The sequence below is a fragment of the Balaenoptera borealis genome (genome assembly GCF_965194805.1).
Source record: "Balaenoptera borealis genome assembly, chromosome: 15".
Classification (NCBI taxonomy): Eukaryota; Metazoa; Chordata; class Mammalia; order Artiodactyla; family Balaenopteridae; genus Balaenoptera; species Balaenoptera borealis.
The window spans coordinates 70,478,719-70,500,830 of NC_138871.1; the positions used below are offsets into that span (position 1 = coordinate 70,478,719).

General features: G+C 43.0%; 1 protein-coding gene across 1 annotated transcript in view; it reads left to right on the top strand.

Moving 5' to 3' along the window:
* IFT172 (intraflagellar transport 172) overlaps window positions 1-22,112 on the top strand; it is a 41,615-nt gene that overhangs the window by 12,398 nt on the left and 7,105 nt on the right. The window contains exons 15-34 of the mRNA XM_082357714.1: window positions 138-250; window positions 1,228-1,395; window positions 9,295-9,431; window positions 9,664-9,771; window positions 13,812-13,896; window positions 14,186-14,278; window positions 14,812-14,889; window positions 15,127-15,375; window positions 15,556-15,634; window positions 15,877-15,997; window positions 16,190-16,334; window positions 17,685-17,774; window positions 18,367-18,464; window positions 18,641-18,776; window positions 18,862-18,978; window positions 19,318-19,460; window positions 21,052-21,145; window positions 21,307-21,371; window positions 21,564-21,744; window positions 21,988-22,097. Coding sequence (XP_082213840.1) covers window positions 138-250; window positions 1,228-1,395; window positions 9,295-9,431; window positions 9,664-9,771; window positions 13,812-13,896; window positions 14,186-14,278; window positions 14,812-14,889; window positions 15,127-15,375; window positions 15,556-15,634; window positions 15,877-15,997; window positions 16,190-16,334; window positions 17,685-17,774; window positions 18,367-18,464; window positions 18,641-18,776; window positions 18,862-18,978; window positions 19,318-19,460; window positions 21,052-21,145; window positions 21,307-21,371; window positions 21,564-21,744; window positions 21,988-22,097 — 2,410 coding nt within the window. The remainder of the gene's footprint in view (window positions 1-137; window positions 251-1,227; window positions 1,396-9,294; window positions 9,432-9,663; window positions 9,772-13,811; window positions 13,897-14,185; window positions 14,279-14,811; window positions 14,890-15,126; window positions 15,376-15,555; window positions 15,635-15,876; window positions 15,998-16,189; window positions 16,335-17,684; window positions 17,775-18,366; window positions 18,465-18,640; window positions 18,777-18,861; window positions 18,979-19,317; window positions 19,461-21,051; window positions 21,146-21,306; window positions 21,372-21,563; window positions 21,745-21,987; window positions 22,098-22,112) is intronic.

Consider the following 22,112-nt stretch of genomic DNA (forward strand, 5'->3'; position numbering starts at 1 on the left):
TTAGCAAAATTATGTTGTACCGCCCATTTACATTCCTGAGTGACATTCTCTAGACTAATGCAACATTCTTAAAGCCAGACTTTCACAGGCCACCTCATGCCTTGTATGTGATTAACCCTGTTTCCTTTACTCTCTAGTGGACCTGATTGGTGGCTACAACATTGGCACCATCAGCCATGAGAGCCGTGTGGATTGGCTGGAACTTAATGAGACTGGGCACAAACTTCTCTTCAGGGACCGGAAAGTTCGTGTGAGGAGGGTTACTAAGGCCTTAGCCATAGACTGGTCCATAAAGGATGTGGTACTAGCTGCCAGCAGGGACTGTGGGAGGCAAGATAGGACATCATTTCTTGGGGCTATGCCATTAGCATAGCAAAAGGCACAGAAGAATCAACATTCTTTGTATCTGCTATCACCACCCATCCCATTTTACCCTTCAGGAGATTGTGTCATGATGGCACCAAAGTCAAGAGAGGAATTTGGGAGTTGATGTCTCTCTTACTATTCACAAATCTGTGCCCTCATGAAACATCCTTACCCCTGCATTCCTCTTCCTCACGCCTACCTGACCTTAGCCCACACCTACTGCTCCAGTGCTCTTCAACGACACTTATCTGACGGCACTGAAGCTGGCTTGAGTCTCCCCCTAGCCCCTTATTGATTCTGATCTCAATATGGTATCACCAAAGAGTTCAACCTCAGGGGCAAAAGGGACTCTCTGGTGATTTTTTGTTTCATTTTCACTGTGATGTGAAAGCCATCACAAATTTCCAGACCATTTAATTCATCTGGTGCCCTTACTTTTGTAATCCAGGCTGGTAACTCTGGCCCAGAGTTGTTCTAAGAATGAAAGTCTGGGACTTCCCTGGTGGTCCACTGGTTAAGACTCCGCACTTCCACTGCAGGGGGTGCAGGTTCGATCCCTGGTCAGGAACTAAGATCCCACATGCCTTGCAGCGCAGCCAAAAAAAGTCTGACGTTCACCTAACTTAAATTCCTAGGGTGTAGATCTTTGCTCTTTTGATCATCTCTTATTTGGCCAGAGTCAGAATATGCCAACTCAGCATAAACTTGAAGGGTTTATGGTTGAAGATCAGTAAGCTTTGAAATTCAGCATGTACCTGACTGGTGGGTTAGCTCACCACATTTCACCATTAGGAAAATTGTCAAGATGAGAAGACACCCTTATCTCCTTTTACTTGTGCTATCTGCTTCTTCCTCCTTCAGTTGCACCTGTACGACATTGAGAGCTGCTCTAAGACAATGATCCTCAGCTTCTGCTCCTACGTGCAGTGGGTCCCAGGAAGTGATGTGCTGGTAGCTCAGAACCGAAACAACTTGTGTGTGTGGTACAACATCGAGGCACCTGAGAGAGTCACCATGTCCTCTATCAGGGTATGTTGACACAGGGCACCTCAGACATAGTGTTGAGCTGATTAATTAGAACCCTGAGTAGGCTCTGAAGTGTGCTTGGTTTCTCTGCCCACCACCCATAATCTCTTTAATAGAGTTGGCAGGTGACGCTTAGACTCCTTCCCACAGTGGACCAGGCCCCAGAGCCATCCTTGTTCAGATTCCTGACATTATATTAGACCCTTGGAGTATGGGTCTCTATTATAGTGGGAATTCACCAAGTCATAACATGGAGTCCCCTTAGGCTGGAAGATCCCCAATAGGAGGAGTAGTTCCGTATCACCTCCTTGTGTGCTGATTCTCTGTTACAAGCCATTCAGAGTTCCATTTTTTTAAGACTGCTGATCAGACCCTCTCTCCTATCCCACGACAACATCACACACACAAGTAATATTCCAAAATCTGGGAGGAGCCTATGCAAACAGAGAAAAGAGACCCCTATGGTAGGCTAGGATGACTGGTGTGGGTGTGGGTAGAGAGCACTTGATACTTCCTTTTTGTTCTTTCTATATCTCTTTTTTTCTCCTTTTTTGCCTCATTTTAGACTGATTAAGGTTGAGTTTTTGTGAGGGGTCGGGGGGTTGTCCTTTTCTAAATACTCTTTTTTTCACTTTTTTGGTTTGAAGGTTACACATCCTATTTCTATAGCAGTTACCCTTAGAAGTTCACCATGTATTTAAATTAACAAGGTCTAAAGTTAATCAGCATCTAACCCCCCCTGCACTGCAAACAATACAAGGACCATAAAAGACTTTAAATGTGATTACCTCCCCTTTGCCATTGTTGTCTAGTATTTTGGTTCCCTTCTGTTATCCCCAAAGTTAGACATTATTATTTTATACAGACAGAATTTGTATAGATTTACCGTCATAGTGCCAGTTTCTCTGTTCACCTTTTCCTTCTGCATTGCTGATCTTCCCTCTGGAGTTATTTTTCTTCCTCTTCTTGAAGAATATCATTTAGAAGTTTCTGGGGGTTTTTTTTGAATTTTTGAATTTTATTTTATTTTTTATACAGCAGGTTCTTATTAGTTATCTATTTTATACATCTTATTGTATACATGTCAATCCCAATCTCCCAATTCATCCCACCACCAACCCACCCCCCCCCCGCCACTTTCCCCCCTTGGTGTCCATACATTTGTTCTCTACATCTGTGTCTCTATTTCTGCCCTGCAAACCAGTTCATCTGTGCCATTTTTCTAGGTTCCACATATATGCGTTAATATACGATATTTGTTTTTCTCTTTCTGACTTACTTCACGCTGTATGACAGTCTCTAGATCCATCCACGTCTCTACAAATGACCCAGTTTCGTTCCTTTTTATGGCTGAGTAATATTCCATTCTTTATATATACCACATCTTCTTTATCCATTCGTCTGTCGATGGGCGTTTAGGTTGCTTCCGTGACCTGGCTATTGTAAATAGTGCTGCAGTGAACACTGGGGTGCATGTGTCTTTTTGAATTATGGTTTTCTCTGGGTGTATGCCCAGTAGTGGGATTGCTGGGTCATATGGTAATTCTGTTTTTAGTTTTTTAAGGAACCTCCATAGTGTTCTCCATAGTGGCTGTATCAATTTACATTCCCACCAACAGTGCAAGAGGGTTCCCTTTTCTCCACACCCTCTCCAGCATTTGTTGTTTGTAGATTTTCTGATGATGGCCATTCTAACCAGTGTGAGGTGATACCTCATTGTAGTTTTGATTTGCGTTTCTCTAATAATTAGTGATGTTGAGCAGCTTTTCATGTGCTTTTTGGCCATCTGTATGTCTTCTTTGGAGAAATGTCTATTTAGGTCTTCTGCCCATTTTTTGATTGGGTTGTTTATCTTTTTAATATTGAGCTGCATGAGCTGTTTATATAATTTGGAGATTAATCCTTTCTCTGTTGATTCTTTGCAAATATTTTCTCCCATTCTGAGGGTTGTCTTTTCATCTTGTTTGTAGTTTCCTTTGCTGTGCAAAAGCTTTTAAGTTTCATTAGGTCCCATTTGCTTATTTTTTTGTTTTTATTTCCATTACTCTAGGAGATGTATCAGAAAAGATCTTGCTGTGATTTATGTCAAAGAGTGTTCTTCCTATGTTTCATCTAAGAGTTTTATAGTGTCCAGTCTTACATTTAGGTCTCTAACCCATTTTGAGTTTATTTTTGTGTATGGTGTTAGGGAGTGTTTTAATTTCATTCTTTTACATGTAGCTGTCCAGTTTTCCCAGCACCACTTATTGAAGAGACTATCCTTTCTCCATTGTATATCCTTGCCTCCTTTGTCATAGATTAGTTGACCATAGGTGCATGGGTTTATCTCTGGGCTTTCTATCCTGTTCCATTGATCTATATTTCTATTTTTGTGCCAGTACCATACTGTCTTGATTACTGTAACTTTGTAGTATAGTCTGAAGTCAGGGCATCTGATTCCTCCAGCTCTGTTTTTTTCCCTCAAGACTTCTTTGGCTATTCAGGGTATTTTGTGTCTCCATACAAATTTTAAGATTTTTTTGTTCTAGTTCTGTAAAAAATGCCACTGGTAATTTGATAGGGATTGCACTGAATCTGTAGATTGCTTTGGGTAGTATAGTCATTTTCACAATATTGATTCTTCCAATCCAAGAACATGATATATCTCTCCATCTGTTTGTGTCATCTTTGATTTCTTTCATCAGTGTCTTATAGTTTTCTGAGTACAGGTTTTTTACCTCCTTAGGTAGGTTTATTCCTAGGTATTTTATTCTTTTTGTTGCAGTGGTGAATGGGATTGTTTCCTTAATTTCTCTTTCTGATCTTTCGTTGTTAGTGTATAGGAATGCAAGAGATTTATGTGCGTTAATTTTGTATCCTGCAGCTTTACCAAATTCATTGATTAGCTCTAGTAGTTTTCTGATGGCATCTTTAGGATTCTCTATGTACTGTATCATGTCATCTGCAAACAGTGACAGTTTTACTTCTTCTTTTCCAGTCTGTATTCCTTTTATTTCTTTTTCTTCTCTGATTGCCGTGGCTAGGACTTCCAAAACTATGTTGAATAATAATGGTGAGGTGGACATCCTTGTCTTGTTCCTGATCTTAGAGGAAATACTTTCAGTTTTTCACCATTGAGAATGATGTTTGCTGTGGGTTTGTCATATATGGCCTTTATTATGTTGAGGTAGGTTCCCTCTATGCCCACTTTCTGGAGAGTTTTTATCATAAATGGGTGTTGAATGTTGTCAAAAGTTTGCGAGTGTTCCTTCCTCTGCAAGTTTTTGGGAGAGTTTGAGAAGGATAGGTATTAGCTCTTCTCTAAATGTTTGATTGAATTCACCTGTGAAGCCATCTGGTCCTAGACTTTTGTTTGTTGGAAGATTTTTAATCACAGTTTCAATTTCATTACTTGTGATTGGTCTGTTCATATCTTCTATTTCTTCCTGGTTCAGTCTTGGAAGGTTATACCTTTCTAAGAATTTGTCCATTTCTTCCAGGTTGTCCATTTTATTGGCATAGAGTTGCTTGTAGTAGTCTCTTAAGATGCTTTGTATTTCTGTGGTGTCTGTTGTAACTTCTCCTTTCTCATTTCTAATTTTATTGATTTGAGTCCTCTCCCTCTTTTTCTTGATGAGTCTGGCTAAAGGTTTATCAATTTTGTTCATCTTCTCAAAGAACCAGCTTTTAGTTTTATTGATCTTTGCTATTGTTTTCTTTGTTTCTATTTCATTTATTTCTGCTCTGATCTTTATGATTTCTTTCCTCCTACTAACTTTGGTTTTGTTTGTTCTTTCTCTAGTTCCTTTAGGTGTAAGATCAGATTGTTTATTTGAGATTTTTCTTGTTTCTTGAGGTAGGCTTGTATTGCTATAAACTTCTCCTCTTAGAACTCCTTTTGCTGCATCCCATAGGTTTTGGATCATCGTGTTTTCTTTGTAATTTGTCTCTAGGTATTTTTTTATTTCCTCTGATTTCTTCAGTGATCTCTTGATTATTTAGTAACGTATTGTTTAGCCTCCACGTGTTTGTGTTTTTTACGTTTTTTTCCCTGTAATTGATTTCTAATCTCATAGCGTTGTGGTTAGAAAAGATGCTTGATATGATTTGAATTTTCTTAAATTTACTGAAGCTTGATTTGTGACCCAAGATGTGATCTATCCTGGAGAATGTTCCATGTGCACTTGAGAAGAAAGTGTAATCTGCTGTTTTTGGATGGAATGTCCTATAAATATCAATTAAATCTGTCTGGTCTATTGTGTCATTTAAAGCTTGTATTTCCTTATTAATTTTCTATCTGGATGATCTATCCATTGGTGTAAGTGAGCTGTTAAAGTCCCGCACTATTACTGTGTTACTGTTGATTTCCTCTTTTATAGCTGTTAGCAGTTGCCTTATGTATTGAGGTGCTCCTATGTTGGGTGCATGTATATTTATAATTGTTATATCTTCTTCTTGGATTGATCCCTTGATCATTATGTAGTGTCCTTCCTTGTCTCTTGTAACATTCTTTATTTTAAAGTCTATTTTATCTGATATAAGTATTGTTACTCCAGCTTTCTTTTGATTTCCATTTGCATGGAATATCTTTTTCCATCCCCTCACTTTCAGTCTGTATGTGTCCCTAGGCCTGAAATGTGGGTCTCTTGTAGACAGCATATATAAGGGTCTTGTTTTTGTATCCATTCAGCAGCCTGTGTCTTTTGGTTGGAGCATTTAATCCATTCACGTTTAAGGTAATTATCGATATGTATGTTCCTATTACCATTTTCTTAATTGTTACGGGTTTGTTTTTGTAGGTCCTTTTCTTCTCTTGTGTTTCCCACTTAGAGAAGTTCCTTTAGCATTTGTTACAGAGCTGGTTTGGTGGTGCTGAATTCTCTTAGCTTTTGCTTGTCTGTAAAGCTTTCGACTTCTCCATCGAATCTGAATGAGTTCCTTGCTGGGTAGAGTAATCTTGGTTGTAGGTTCTTCCCTTTCATCACTTTAAATATATCGTGCCACTCCCTTCTGGCTTGTAGAGTTTCTGCTGAGAAATCCGCCGTTAACCTTATGGGAGTTCCCTTGTATGTTATGTGTCGTTTTTCCCTTGCTGCTTTCAATAATTTTTCTTTGTCTTTAATTTTTGTCAGTTTGATTACTATGTGTCTCGGCGTGTTCCTCCTTGGGTTTAATCTGCCTGGGCCTCTCTGCGCTTCCTGGACTTGGGTGGCTATTTCCTTTCCCAAGTTTTTGACTATAATCTCTTCAAATATTTTCTTGGGTCCTTTCTCTCTCTCTTATCTTTCTGGGACCCCTATAATGCGAATGTTGTTGCATTTCATGTTGTCCCAGAAGTCTCTTAGGCTGTCTTCATTTCTTTTCATTCTTTTTTCTTTATTCTGTTCTGTGGCAGTGAATTCCACCATTCTGTCTTCCAGGTCACTTATCCATTCTTCTGCCTCAGTTATTCTGCTATTGATTCCTTCTAGTGTATTTTTCATTTCAGTTATTGTATTGTTCATCTCTGTTTGTTTGTTCTTTAATTCTTCTAGGAGTTTGTTCTTTAATTCTTCTAGGTCTTTGTTACATTTCTTTCATCTTCTCGATATTTGCCTCCATTCTTTTTCCGAGGTCCTGGATCATCTTCACTATCATTATTCTGAATTCTTTTTCTGGAAGGTTGCCTATCTCCACTTCATTTAGTTGTTTTTCTGGGGTTTTATCTTGTTCCTTCATCTGGTGCAAAGTCCTCTGCCTTTTCATTTTGTCTATATTTCTGTGAATGTGGTTTTCCTCCCATAGGCTGCAGAATTGTAGTTCTTCTTGCTTCTACTGTCTGCCCTCTGGTGGATGAGGCTATCCTAGAAGTTTCTTTAGTGAAAGTCTTTTGATGATAAACGTTCAGGTTTTGATTATCTGAAAATGTTTTTATTTAGAGCTTTGCTCTTGAAAGATACTTGGACTCAGCACCCAATTCTAGATTTTTTTTTGGCTGTGTTAGATCTTTGTTGCTGCGCCTGGGCTTTCTCTAGTTGCAGCGAGCGGAGGCTACTCTTCGTTGCGGTGCGCGGGCCTCTCAGCGCAGTGGCTTCTCTTTGTTGCAGAGCATGGGCTCTAGGCATGTGGGCTTCAGAAGTTGTGGCACGCGGGCTTCAGTAGTTGTGGCACGTGGGCTTCAGTAGTTGTGGCACACGGGCTCAGTAGCTGTGGCTCACGGGCTCTAGAGCGCAGGCTTAGTAGTTGTGGCACACGGGATCAGTAGTTGTGGCGCACGGGCTTAGTTGCTCCGCGGCATGTGAAATCTTCCCAGACCAGGGCTTGAACCCGTGTCGCCTGCATTGGCAGGCGGATTCTTAACCCCTGCGCCACCGGGAAGTCCCCCCAGTTCTAGATTGACTGTTAATTTTTCTTAGCCTTTTGCACATATTGTCCCATTGATTGACTTCTTTTGTTCTGACAAGTTTATTAATAGCCCTTTCTGTATAGGTGATCTGTCTTTTCTCTCTGGTTGCTTTTAAAATCTTCTTTTAGGCATGTTGAAATTTTACTACAGTGTGTCTAGCTATAAATTTCTTTTTATTTATCCTGCTTGGTATATATTGTGCTACCTGTAATTGTGAGTACACATATTTCTACCTGTCTTGCAAATATCCCAACCATAATCTCTTTAAACATCGCTTCTTCTATCGTATTCTCCAGTCTCTCCATCAAAACTCTAATTAGGTATATGTTATATTTTTTGTTCTGTCTTTTGTACCTTTTTAACCTGTCTTTCATATTTCCTTTCTCCTTCTCACTTCATGCTACATTCTGGATAATTTCTTGAGATACATCTTTTAGTTCATTAATTCATTTTCATCATTGTCTAATCTGCTATTTAAACCATCTATTGAGTTTTTTAATTCAAAAATTAAATTTTTCATAAGGTTTTATTTGGTTCTTTCTCCAACGTGACTGACCGTTTTTGATAGTCTCTTGTTCCTTGCTTAATTTTTCATTTCATCTTTTAGGTCTTTAAACATCTCACACATAATTATTTTATATTTCGTAACTGTCTTTTTTCTTAACTATTATTTTTGATATCTGAGACCCATGGAGGTCTAAAACTGTTGTTTATAGGTATTGTTTACTCATTTAACTTTTTGGTTAACTGTTTGTTAACTTATATTTTGGTAATTTTTTATTGTGAGCTCATGTTACATTGAATGTAATCTTTTGGAATCCTGAGGGCCTCATATAGGCATGTTTTCCTCCAGAGATGATTTGTGTTTGCCTCTGCAGGAATTAGGCATATTAATGACCTGTACCCCTTTGGTTCCCTTTACTGAAGAGAGGATCCCCAGTTTAATGAAGGAACCTTAGATTTGGCCTCCCCATCCTGCTGGAGGACCCACAGTTTATTCTCCTAATACTATGTTTGCCTTCAGGGCAACTGTATTCTTCCTACTTGCTCACCTTCCATTTTTTCCTGCTCATGTTTTTTCGGTTTTAGCTTACTGACCTCTTTCTCTCTTGCTTTCTTTTTGTGGGGGCGGGAGGAGGGAGTAGGAAGCATTCCTAGTGGTTTCTTCAGTTGAACTTAGCAATACATTGGGAAGTATGTTCAAGTTGAATTTTAACAGGAGGGCCTTTAAGAATACCGAGTCATAGTACTGCTGGCAGTACTGCTGGCAGTAGCAGAAGTGGATGTCACACTTTGTCAACTTATCCCTAGCCATTAGTGCCATCATAGCTATGAGTGTACTTTAACCCAAGGATATTACCATAGATAGGGAATTTTTATCTGCCTGAGAGAAACTAAATGTTAGAAAAACAGGGGCCACTGTAATTCCCTCAGTGTATGAGCAGTAGGGTTGAATGAGGGTGGGTCTTTTCTGCAGTTGAGTCAGTGGAAATGCTCACTTGGAATTCTGGTGGGATGGGGGTGTTGAATTTTTACAGGGTGATGTTGTAGGTCTGGAGCGGGGCGAGGGAAAGACCGAGGTGATGGTGACTGAAGGTGTGACTACAGTTGCCTACACACTGGATGAGGGCCTTATTGAGTTTGGAACAGCCATTGATGACGGCAACTACACCAGGTGAGGGGCTAGACTGGTAACCAGCAAGGTGGTGGGAAATTCTGGTTCTGAGGACCTGGGATGGGTAGTAAAACTGGCCATGTCTGAAAAGAACGTGGTGTCCTGGGAGGAGATTAGACAAAGAGGACAAATAATTGCCTGCCCCCCTCCTCCCCTGCCCCATCACTAGTATTCCTCGGTGTCTTCCTGACCCTGGACTCATTCCTTGTGCTTTGCTTCCTTCCCTCTCCAGGGCAGCAGCCTTCTTGGAGACTCTGGAAATGACCCCAGAAACAGAGGCAATGTGGAAAACCTTGAGTAAGCTGTCACTGGAAGCAAGGCAGCTACACATTGCTGAGAGGTGAGTTGGGCTGTAGAACCGAGGTGCCAGGCAGCTAGGAGGGAGGGATGGCCATGCGGGTATCTTCCCCGTGGGCTGCTCCTCCCCAGTGTTAAGGCAGCACTTCCCTTCCCATGCCAACAGATGTCATAGAACCCTTCCATGGTACAGTTATTCCAAACATCCTCCCATCCTATGTTATGAGTATGTCTTTTATTTATTTATTTTTTAATTTTTATTGGAGTATAGTTGATTTACAATGTTGTGTTAGTTTCTTGCTGTACAGCAAAGTGAATCAGTCATATGTATGTATGTATGTATGTATGTATATATATATATATATATATATATATGTGTATATATATATATATATATATATATATATATATATATATATATATATACACACACATACACTCTTTCCCATTTAGGTCACCACAGAACATTGAGTAGAGTACCCTGTGCTATGCAGTAAGTTCTCATTAGTTATCTATTTTATACATAGTAGTGTATATATGTCAGTCCCAATCTCCCAGTTCATCCCACCCTTCCTTCCCCGCTTGGTAACCGTAAGTTTGTTCTCTACATCTGTGACTCTATTTCTGCTTTGCAAGTAATTTCATCTCTACCATTTTTCTAGATTCCACATATAAGCGATATTGTACGATATTTGTTTTTCTCTTTCTGACTTACTTCACATGAGTGTGTCTTTTATTGTTGTCACTCCCCAATCTTGTAACTAGGTGCCCCTTCAAAGTTTTTAACACTCATACCCTACAATCCACGTGTTGATGTGTATATTCCAGGTGTTGTATAGGAGTGTAATTTATAGGACAAACATGGGACTCCAGACTCTCTGATTTCAAATATTGGCTCCATTTACCAACTGTGTAACTTGAGAGAGGTTAACTTAACCTTCCCAGGCCTTGGTTTCTTCATTTGCTCTATGAAATGGGGATGATAACAGAATTTACCTGCAGGATGGTAAAGAAAAATGGCAGTGGTAGTGGAGAGCAAATGAGAGGACCTGTGCTAAGAGCACAGGTTGGAAGTGCTCTTTAAAGGTCAGCTGCTGCTATTTTGCCGAGGAGTCATCCTTGGTCCCTTTTTTCCTATCCTCCCACAGCTAGACTCTCAGCAAGTCCTAGGGACACTGATCCAGGGTCTTCAAAACATATCCTGAAAATTAATTCACAGAAATCTCTTGCATTCCTATACACTAACAGTGAAAAATCAGAAAGAGAAATTAAGGAAACACTCCCATTTACCACTGCAACAAAAAGAATAAAATACCTAGGAATAAACCTACCTATGGAGGCGAAAGACTTGTATGCAGAAAACTGTAAGACACTGATGAAAGAAATCAAAGAGGATACAAACAGATGGAGAGATATACCATGTTCTTGAATTGGAAGAATCAACATTGTGAAAATGACTATACTACCCAAAGCAATCTACAGATTGAATATAATCCCTATCAAACTACCAATGGCATTTTTCACAGAACTAGAACAAAAAATTTTACAGTTTGTATGGAAACACAAAAGACCCCAAATAGCCAAAGCAATCTTGAGAAAGAAAAACGGAGCTGGAACAATCAGGCTCCCTGACTTCAGACTATACTACAAAGTTACAGTAATCAAGACAGTATGGTACTGGCACAAAAACAGAAATATAGACCAATGGAACAGGATAGAAAGCCCAGAGATAAACCCACGTACATATGCTCACCTTATCTTTGACAAAGGAGGCAAGAATATACGGTGGAGAAAAGACAGTCTCTTCAATAAGTGGTGCTGGGAAAACTGGACAGCTCCATGTAAAAGAATGAAATTAGAACACTTCCTAACACCATACACAAAAATAAACTCAAGATAGATTAAAGACCTAAATGTAAGGCCAGACACTATAAAACTCTTAGGGGAAAACTTAGGCAGAACACTCTTTGACATAAATCACAGCAAGATCCTTTTCAACCCACCTCCTAGAGAAATGGAAATAAAAACAAAAATAAACAAATGGGACCTAATGAAACTTAAAAGCTTTTGCACAGCAGAGGAAACCATAAACAAGACGAAAAGACAACCCTCAGAATGGGAGAAAATATTTGTGAACAAAGCAACTGACAAAGGATTAATCTCCAAGATATACAGGCAGCTCATGCAGCTCAATATCAAAAAAACAAACAACCCAATCCAAAAACGGTGGAAGACCTAAGTAGACATTTCTCCAAAGAAGACATACAGATTGCCAACAAACATATGAAAAGATGCTCAACATCACTAATCATTAGAGAAATGCAAATCAAAACCACAATGAGGTATCACCTCACACGGGTCAGAATGGCTATCATCAAAAATTCTAGAAACAATAATTGCTGGAGAAGGTGTAGAGAAAAGGGAACCCTCCTGCACTGTTGGTAGGAATCTAAATTGATACAGTCACTATGGAGAACAGTATAGAGGTTCCTTAAATAACTAAAAATAGAACTACCATATGACCCAGCAATCCCACTACTGGGCATATACCCTGAGAAAACCATAATTCAAAAAGATGCATGTACCACAATGTTCATTGAAGCACTATTTACAGTAGCCAGGACATGGAAGCAACCTAAATGTCCATTGACAGATGAATGGATAAAGAAGATGTGGCACATATATACAATGGAATATTACTCAGCCATAAAGAGGAATGAAACTTGAGTTACCTGTAATGAGGTGGGTGGACATAGAGTCTGTCATACAGAGTGAAGTAAGTCAGAAAGAGAAAAACAAATACCATATGCTAACGCACATATTTGGAATCTAAAAAAAATGGTACTGATGAACCTAGTGGCAGGGCAGGAATAAAGACGCAGAGAATGGACTTGAGGACCCAGGGGTGGGGGAAGGGGAAGCTGGGACAAAGTGAGAGAGTAGCATGGACGTAGATACACTACTAAATGTAAAATGGATGGCTAGTGGGAAGCTGCTGCATAGCACAGGGTGATCAGCTGGATGCTCTGTGACGACCTAGAGGGATGGGATAGTGAGGGTGGGAGGGAGGCTCAAAAGGGAGGGGATATGGGGATATATGTATACATATAGCTGATTCACTTTGCTGTACAGAAAAAACTAACACAGCATTGTAAAGCAATTATACGCCAATAAAGATTAAAAAATGCTAACAGGTAGATACAAGTATTTTGTACATGTGTACATGCATATATATATATATATATATATATATATATATATATATATGAACACAAAGTCAAATTCTATATGTTAAAAATAAAAAGTGATCCATGTGATTGTAAAAAAAAAAAGAAAAGGTATCCTGAATCGCTTATTTGTTCAAGTCTACTGTGTCCACCCTGGAATAGACCACCACTATCTACATGCTATGTTGCAAAGCCTCTTAATTAGTCTCACTGATATGGTTCTTATACCCCTACGATCCATTCACCCCATAGCAGCTGAGGTAATTTTTTAAAAACATAAATTAGATTATATCATTTTCTTGCTCAGAACCTTCCAGTAACTTACTATTGTACTTTGTATAAAACCCAAACTCTTTGCATGTCCTAAGGCCCCACAAGATTTGGCCTCTGCTTTCTTCTCATATCAGGTACTTGCCCATTAGTCTCCAGCCACACTGGCATCCTTTTGTCCCTTTGAGTGTGCCAAGCTCACGCCTGCCTTAGGGCCTTTACACTAGCTTTTCTCTCTGCCTGGAATAATTTTTCTCCATCTTGTCATGATTGGCTTTTTCTTGTATTAAGGTCTCAGCTCAGATGTCAGCTCCTCAAACAGGTCTTCTCTGACTACCAACTTAAGGAGTCCCCTTAGTTTTATTTTCCATTCTTTCAAATAATCTTTGTTTATTTGTTTACTAATTATTTGTTTCCACTAGAAAGTAAGTTCCCTAAGAGCTGGTCCCTCATCTGTCTTATCCCTTTTGTGTCCCCAGTGGCAAGAACAGTTTCTGGCATATAATAGATGCTCAGTATATCTACTGAACCAATGAATTAATGATGATTCTATAATAATATTACTGTTATTGCTTCCATGCTATAGGTGCTTTTCTGCTTTGGGCCATGTAGCAAAAGCTCGATTCCTACATGAGACCAACGAGATTGCAGATCAAGTGTCTCGGGAATATGCAAGTATTCTCCTCCTGATTCGTTCAGTCTTTCAAGCTGAGATTTCTCCTGGTACTCAACCCCACGACTCTTAGCTTTCCAGCCACGGCTAATTTCCTCTACCCTGCCCCCTCCACCTCTACCTTCAAGTCAGACAATTTTGGAATTGCTTGCCAAACCTCGAGCCTCTAAGCCCCATGGAGGTTTTCAGCTTCCTAAGCCTTTTAGCCTCCATGTCTCTCTGGCCACACGGACAGAATGGCTCCTGTGGCACCAACAGAATAACCAGAACCTCCTTTTTCCCCACAGGGTGGAGAAGGAACAGACTTTTATCAGGTCCGAGCACGTCTAGCCATGCTGGAGAAGAACTACAAGCTGGCCGAAATGATCTTCTTAGAACAGGTAATAGGAACAGAAGAACTGGACGGAAGAGGGGATCAGAGGGGGAAAAATAGAGAGGCGAACTCGAGAGGAATGAGCACTGGTCAGCTGGGCTACCAAAGGTCTGGGGAGAACTTTCAGAAAGGTCTGTACAGTGCATTTCACTCCTCCATAATTGCCTCCTCTGTGTTAGTTCTTACAATTACTTCCATCTTTCATAAAAAGTCTGCTGTCTTCCCCGTATACTCCAGAGCCTGTCTTTGCAATTCTTGTGCGTGGAGGTAGATCCAGATTTTTGTGAGGCCCAAAGCTTATACAATTTGAGGAGCCCTCTTTAAGAAAAGTTGCTTTGGAAGGAACCTGTGCAAATAAGGTGCCCTGAAGCTTAAGTTTCTTTTAGTTTCATACTAAATTCACCTCTGCTTGTGTATACGTAAAGGGTGAGGCTTTCAGTCCACACAGGCCGGCATCTTAGCTGGGCTGAGGAGAGCTTGCTGATTTCTGATTCTCGTATCTTCCTGGTGTCCCTCTTTCCTCTGCCCGGGTTCCCCTAGAACGCTGTTGAGGAGGCCATGGACATGTACCAGGAGCTACACCGTTGGGACGAATGTATCGCTGTGGCTGAGGCCAAGGTACCAGTTCTGTCTTCCCCACAGTTGTTCAGAACTCACGCCCACCAATATCAGAAACCTCCTCTTGTCAAGGAGACTGTAGGAACTGCAGCAGGGCGGGGGCCGGGACCTGATATGGTGAGGAGTTGGGACATTGGTGACTGGGAGGGTTTCTGTTGTTACAGTGGGATTGGAGAAGCCTGGGAAGCAGCAGGGCAGGAGGGATGTGACTCCTAGTCTTCTCTGTTGCGTGTCCAGGGGCACCCAGCCCTAGAGAAGCTGCGCCGGGGTTACTACCAGTGGCTGATGGACACACAGCAAGAGGAGCGAGCAGGCGAACTTCAGGAGAGCCAAGGGGATGGGCTAGCAGCCATAAGCCTCTACCTCAAAGCTGGGCTCCCTGCCAAAGCTGCTCGGCTGGTGCTGACCCGAGAGGAGCTGCTGGCCACCACAGAGCTGGTAGAGCACATCACTGCAGCCCTTATCAAGAGCGAACTGTATGAAAGGGTATGGCTGGCTTCCTATTCCTGTCCCTTACCCCCAGGGCTCAGTGCCCCTTTCCTACCCAGAGGAGTCTTGGAGCGCATAGCCCTCCCTGACTGGTGGCTGACTCGCCTCCTTTGGGGACTGATACTTGATTTTTGTGGAGTAAGGGTATCTTTGTAGTAATATGGGATGTGTTAACAGGCAGGTGATCTCTTTGAGAAGATTCGAAATCCACAGCGGGCCCTGGAGTGCTACTGTAAAGGCAACGCGTTCATGAAAGGTACTAGCCACCCACAGCCCATCCCTCAGTGTTGTGGACTGCGGTACTAGCCACCCACAGCCCATCCCTCAGTGTTGTGGACTGCGGCCCAAACAGTCCCCCACACCTGTTGTGTGCCTCTGCTCAGGCTGACTGGCTTCAGTGCTCCTCTGTCCCTCCACTTCTCACCTGTATTCCACGCCTCATTTCTCTATCTCACTTTTCCTGAAGTCTGAGCTGAGTGCCCTCTCTGTCTCTGGCAGCGGTGGAGCTGGCTCGATTGGCATTCCCAGTGGAGGTGGTGAGACTAGAGGAGGCGTGGGGGGACCACTTGGTGCAGCAGAAGCAGCTTGATGCGGCCATTAATCACTACATTGAAGCCAGGTGTGGTGGTCCGGGGGTGCAAAGGACATTTGGGCATGAGATGAGAGGTGATGGGGAAAGTAAGGGTGCCAGGGCCTTACTAAAATAAGAGAGATCTCAAAATGTAGGTTGGAGTATGCTTGAGGTTTTCCTTTACCTCCATCTGTTTTCCTCTTTCCTCATACATATTTACACCTTTCCCAACTATGCCAGGTGCTCCATTAAGGCAATTGAGGCTGCCCTGGGTGCCCGCCAGTGGAAGAAGGCAATTTATATATTAGATCTACAGGACCAGAACACTGCGTCCAAATACTATCCTCGTGTGGCCCAACACTATGCGTCTCTGCAGGAGTATGAGGTGAGGGAGAGCCCCTTTCTGCAGCCGGAAGCAATGCAGTACAGGATGATGATGAGGGAACCCAGAACAAGAAGTGTTCCAAATCCTTCTTTCTGGGACCCAACAGTGTCACCACCCTGAATGGGAAGAAAGAGGTTTACTTCCCCCATTTCATTCTAACATAACATAGACCCCTCTCCCAGACGTATAAAGCAAGTCTCTAGCTCTCTTCCTGTGCAAGCATGAGTGATGCTTCATGGATAACTCCAACATTAGCAGGTGCAAACTAGTATATACAGGATGGATAAACATCAAGGTCCTACTGTATAGCACAGGGAACTATATTCAATATCCTGTGATAAACCATAATGGAAAAGAATATGAAAAAGAATATATATATACACGTATAACTGAATCACTTTGCTGTACAGCAGAAATTAACACAACATTGTAAATCAACCATACTTCAATAAAATTTTTATTTATTTATTTATTTATTTATTTATTTATGGCTGTGTTGGGTCTTCGTTTCTGTGCGAGGGCTTTCTCTAGTTGTGGCAAGCGGGGGCCACTCTTCATCGCGGTGCGCTGGCCTCTCACTATCGCGGCCTCTCTTGTTGCCGAGCACAGGCTCCAGACGCGCAGGCTCAGTAGTTGTGGCTCACGGGCCTAGTTGCTCCGCGGCATGTGGGATCCTCCCAGACCAGGGCTCGAACCCGTGTCCCCTGCATTAGCAGGCAGATTCTAAACCACTGCGCCACCAGGGAAGCCCTAAAATTTTTTTTAAAAATTAAAATTAAAAAAAAAAGAATAGGGACTTCCCTGGTGGTGCAGTGGTTAAGAATCCACCTGCCAATGCAGGGGACACAGGTTCGATCCCTGGTCTGGGAAGATCCCACATGTCGCGGAGCAGCTAAGCCCGTGCGCCACAACTACTGAGCCTGCACTCTAGAGCCCACGAGCCACAACTACTGAAGCCCCCGCACCTAGAGCCCGTGCTCTGCAACAAAAGAAGCCACCGCAGTGAGAAGCCCGCGTGCAGCAATGAAGACCTAACGCAGCCAAAAATAAATTAATTAATTAAAAAACAAAGAATAACTCCAACATAGTTACAGTATAGAATTGCCTTGCATTGCAGAAACGTGAGGCCCTCTTAAACTCCCACTGTACTGTCCTCATACTGTTTCAGGCTGGTCTTTTTTCAAAACAGTAGAAAGTCTGAAACACCTGTAGTCATCTTGTCTTCTCTGTGACTATAGGATAATGGTATCCCAGGCTCTGCTCCATCCCAAATGAGGTTTGTTCTTTCCTCCTACAGGCTGCTTTCACTCTGATGCTCTGACCTTTTGCCTCTGCCTATCTCAACCACAGATTGCTGAGGAGCTCTACACTAAGGGAGACCGGACGAAAGATGCCATAGACATGTACACCCAGGCTGGCCGCTGGGAGCAAGCCCACAAGGTAGGGAATGGGCGGAGTTCATGAGAAGAGAATTCCACCTTTGTGGTTATGTTGCCACTTTCCTTAGTCTCTGATCTCCCCACTTCGCCAGGTTCCCTGAAAGCTGAGGAAGAGTACCAAAATACAGTCTGGGTAACTTTGATCCCTAGCCATAGGGAAAGGCAAGGATGAAGAGAGGCCCTTGTTCCCAAACCTGCGATTCTGAAGACAGCAGATGGGCTTGGGGGCTAGGGAATCTGAAATACCTCTGCTGAAGCTCTAACCACACTGGTAACCATTCTCGCTCCTGCTCCCAGAGCCCAGTGGGTACAGTAGGAGTAAGGTAGTGGGAACAGGTGCCCCCCGCACAGGGTGTCTCTGGCCCTCCTGCCTTAGCAGAATGTAGTTCTTACTCTGCTCATTATGGACTTGGGATTCCCTGAACTGACTAGGAGAGTGACGCTAACCAAACACCTGTGGTTGTTGGGAAGGTTCAGAGTTCCTGAGAAAACAGGCTCCCTTGAAGCCCCACTTCCTTGTCCGCTCTACATTTCCCTCTGCTTCCCTTGGGAATTGGTGCCTGAGGCTACCCTGGCTCTGTGTGTCCGCACAGCTGGCGATGAAGTGCATGAGACCAGAAGATGTGTCGGTGCTGTACATCACCCAGGCTCAGGAGATGGAGAAGCAGGGCAAGTACCGAGAGGCTGAAAGGTGAGCCGTGGCCCCAGGGGAGGTGTAGCAGGGGATGGGGCTTCAGGGCTAGAGGGAGGGATGGGGTCTGCAGATACGTGCCCTCTGCCCAGAAGGCAGTGACAGAATCCCTTAGGAACGACTCTAGCAGCAGGAATCTGGGTCTAGGAGGCCGCAGGTGTATCTCCTATCCCCAGGCTATATGTGACAGTGGAAGAGCCTGATCTTGCCATCACCATGTTCAAAAAGCACAAGTTGTATGATGATATGGTCCGCCTAGTAGGGAAGCACCACCCAGATCTCCTCAGCGACACACACCTACATCTGGGCAAGGTGAGCCCTTCTCCTGCCCCTGCCCATCTCTCCCCCAAACAGGCTCCATCTCCCCCTCTCTCCATCCTGATCCACGTCTCCCCAGGAGCTGGAGGCTGAAGGCCGACTACAGGAGGCTGAATATCACTACCTCGAGGCCCGGGAGTGGAAGGCAACAGTGAATATGTACCGGTCCAGTGGGCTTTGGGAAGAGGCCTACCGGGTAAGGAGTTCTCACCCTTCCTGGGTAAGGATGTACAGGGTTCGTCCGTCCCTCTGTCCCAGTCTCAAGTAACTGTCTAATTCTAAACTGGTCATGGGTGTCTTTGAAAAAAGTCCACACCTACGCACAAAATTTTACATACAATTTTAATGGTTTGTGAACGACCTGAAATCCATCCTGGGACCCTAATCAGGTTAATAGACCCTGAAACTGAGCCCTCTTCCTACTGTTCTAGGCGAGGCATCTGATCCTTTTCCAAGCTGAGGTCAGGTCAGAGAGGAGAAGGGAGCAGCCATGTACCCCTGTATTGGAGGATTGCCAAGTGGCTTTGCTTTTCAGGTGGCCAAGGCTCACGGAGGAGCTAATGCCCACAAACACGTGGCCTATCTGTGGGCAAAGAGCCTGGGAGGTGAGGCTGCAGTTAGACTGCTCAATAAGCTGGGACTCCTGGAAGCTGCTATTGACCATGCTGCTGACAACTGGTGAGGCCCCAAGCCTTCTCTCTGCTGGCCCCATTCCAGACAGAGCCGCTATATAGAGAAAGGAAATTGATGTATAACTGAAAAGCATTTCTGGAGGCTGAAGCAAGAGTGAAGCAGTGTGGTAAGGAGAGATCCTTGGAAGAACCTGATAGAGAGGCAAGAATGAATTAGTAACTCTGCTCCTGTTCCCCAGGAGGCTCAGAATGGTGTTTAATCTTCGGTTGTTCTAAGGAGAAAGGTGGAAAGAGAACAGCTTTTAAAGCTGAAATGCACTAAGCCAGTAACTTACTTCTGAGTAACGGAAGTGTGATTCTATTAAATGCAAAATGAGCTTTTCTTTCTTTTTTTAAATTAAGTTAAATTAAATTATTAATGTTTTGAAGTGTAGTTGATTTATAATATTAGTTTCAGGTGTCCAACATGATGATTCAATATTTTTATAAATTATACTCCATTTAAAGTTATTATAAAATATTGGCTATATTCCCTGTGCTGTATAGTGTATTCTTGTAGCTTATTTACTTTATACATAGTAGTCTGTACCTCTTAATCTCCTAGCCCTGTCTTGACCTTCCCCCCTTTCCTCTCCCCACTGGTAACCACTAGTTTGTTCTCTATATCTGTGAGTCTGTTTCTGGTTTGTTATATTCATTTGTTTTGTTTTTTTAGATTTCACATATAAGTGACAACATACAGTATTTGTCTTTCTCTGTCTGACTTATTTCACTAAGCATAATACCCTCCAGGTCCATCCGTGTTGTTGGAAATGGCAAAATTTCATTTTTTTTATGGCTGAGTAGTATTCCATTGTATATATGTACCACATCTTCCTTATTCATTTATCTGTTGATGGACACTTAGGTTGCTTCCACATCTTGGCTGTTGTAAATAGTGCTGCTATGAACACTGGGGTGCATGTATCTTTTCTAGTTAGTGTTTTTGTTTTCTTCAGATATATACCCAGGAGTGGAATTGTTGGATCATATGGTAGTTCTGTTTTTTAGTTTTTTGAGGAACCTCCATACTCTTTTCCCTATTGGCTGCACCAAATTACATTCCCACCAGCAGTGCACAAGGGTTCCATTTTCTCCACATCCTCACCCACATTTGCTATTTGTAGACCTTTTTTGATGATAGCCATTCTTACAGGTGCGAGTTGTTATCTCATTGTGGTTTTGACTTGCATTTCTCTGGTGATTAGATGATTAGAGCATCTTTTCATGTTGACCATCTGTGTATCCTCTTTTGAAAAACGTCTATTCAGGTCTTCTGCCCAAAGTGAGCTTTTCTTAAGTAAATGTTAAGAACACCAGTAGTAATCCTGCATCGAGTCAGATTGCTGCGGGTAGTTTTACTTGTTTTGGGAAGATTATTTTTCTGCTAGTGTAGATGTGGCTCAGGAGGAGGTGGTCAGAGCACCAGGAGTCCTTCCTCCCTGTCAGTGCTGTGCTCTCTGTGCTTCTCTATCATGTCATATTGTCTTTCTTAATCTGTGCCTTTTCCTCCCCTCAATCCTTGCCCTCTGTTTTTCTTTTCCTCTTATAAAAGGAAGTATAGAGTAGGCTAACCTTATCTGCGCCTTCCATTTCAGCTCCTTTGAATTTGCTTTTGAACTCTCTCGGCTGGCCCTCAAGCACAAAACTCCTGAGATTCATCTCAGATACGCTATGTACCTGGAGGATGAGGTATGGATGCGATTCTTCTCCATTGCTTTTGACTCTGACCGCAGAGCCCTCCTTCCCATCCCCTAGCCCACTGCTGCCAGGCATTCAAACCTCTTGTCTCACGGCTGCCTGTGATGCCAATCTCTGTCTCATCATGTATGGCTGCCTTTCTCTCCCTCTAGGGAAAATTTGAAGAGGCTGAAGCTGAATTCATCAGGGCTGGTAAACCCAAGGAAGCAGTCCTCATGTGAGTTACCCCGTAAATTCCTTAGTCCTGTCCTCCCAGACTCAGCCCCAGGATCTTTCATTGTCATCTTCACCTTCATCTAAACCTAGTACCAATAAATCTTATACCCCCTCAGTGACATGGCTTGTTGCCTCTCATCGTGGAGGCCTCATTCCTATACTCAGCCTCCTCTCTGTCCTCATCTGGGAGCAGGTTTGTCCATAACCAGGATTGGGAGGCAGCTCAGCGTGTGGCCGAGGCCCACGACCCTGACAGCGTCACTGAGGTGTTCATGGGGCAGGCCCGGGGCGCCTTGGAGGAGAAGGACTTCCAGAAAGCAGAAGGGCTGCTGCTTCGGGCCCAGAGACCGGGCCTGGCCCTCAATTACTATAAGGTGGGCCAGCGGATTCAGGGCCATGAGGGGAGGGTGAGAGGATGTGAGAGCCCACAGAGCACTACACTGAGCCCTGGTACTGAGAATGATACAGGAGGTTAACACTGGGGAGGGGGAAGGAGACAAAGAGGAAGGGGAAGAGAAGTCCAAGGACCTAGGGATCAGTGGGCCATAGCACCTGAGTGGCACTGGAAAGCTGTCACGCCTGCCGCTAACCGTCCTGCTACCTGGCAATCTGAGCAGGAGGCTGGACTGTGGAGCGACGCCCTGCGGATCTGCAAGGACTACATGCCTGGCCAGCTGGAGGCTCTGCAGGAAGAGTATGAGCGGGAAGCTACCAAGAAGGGGGCCAGGTATGAAGCCAGGGG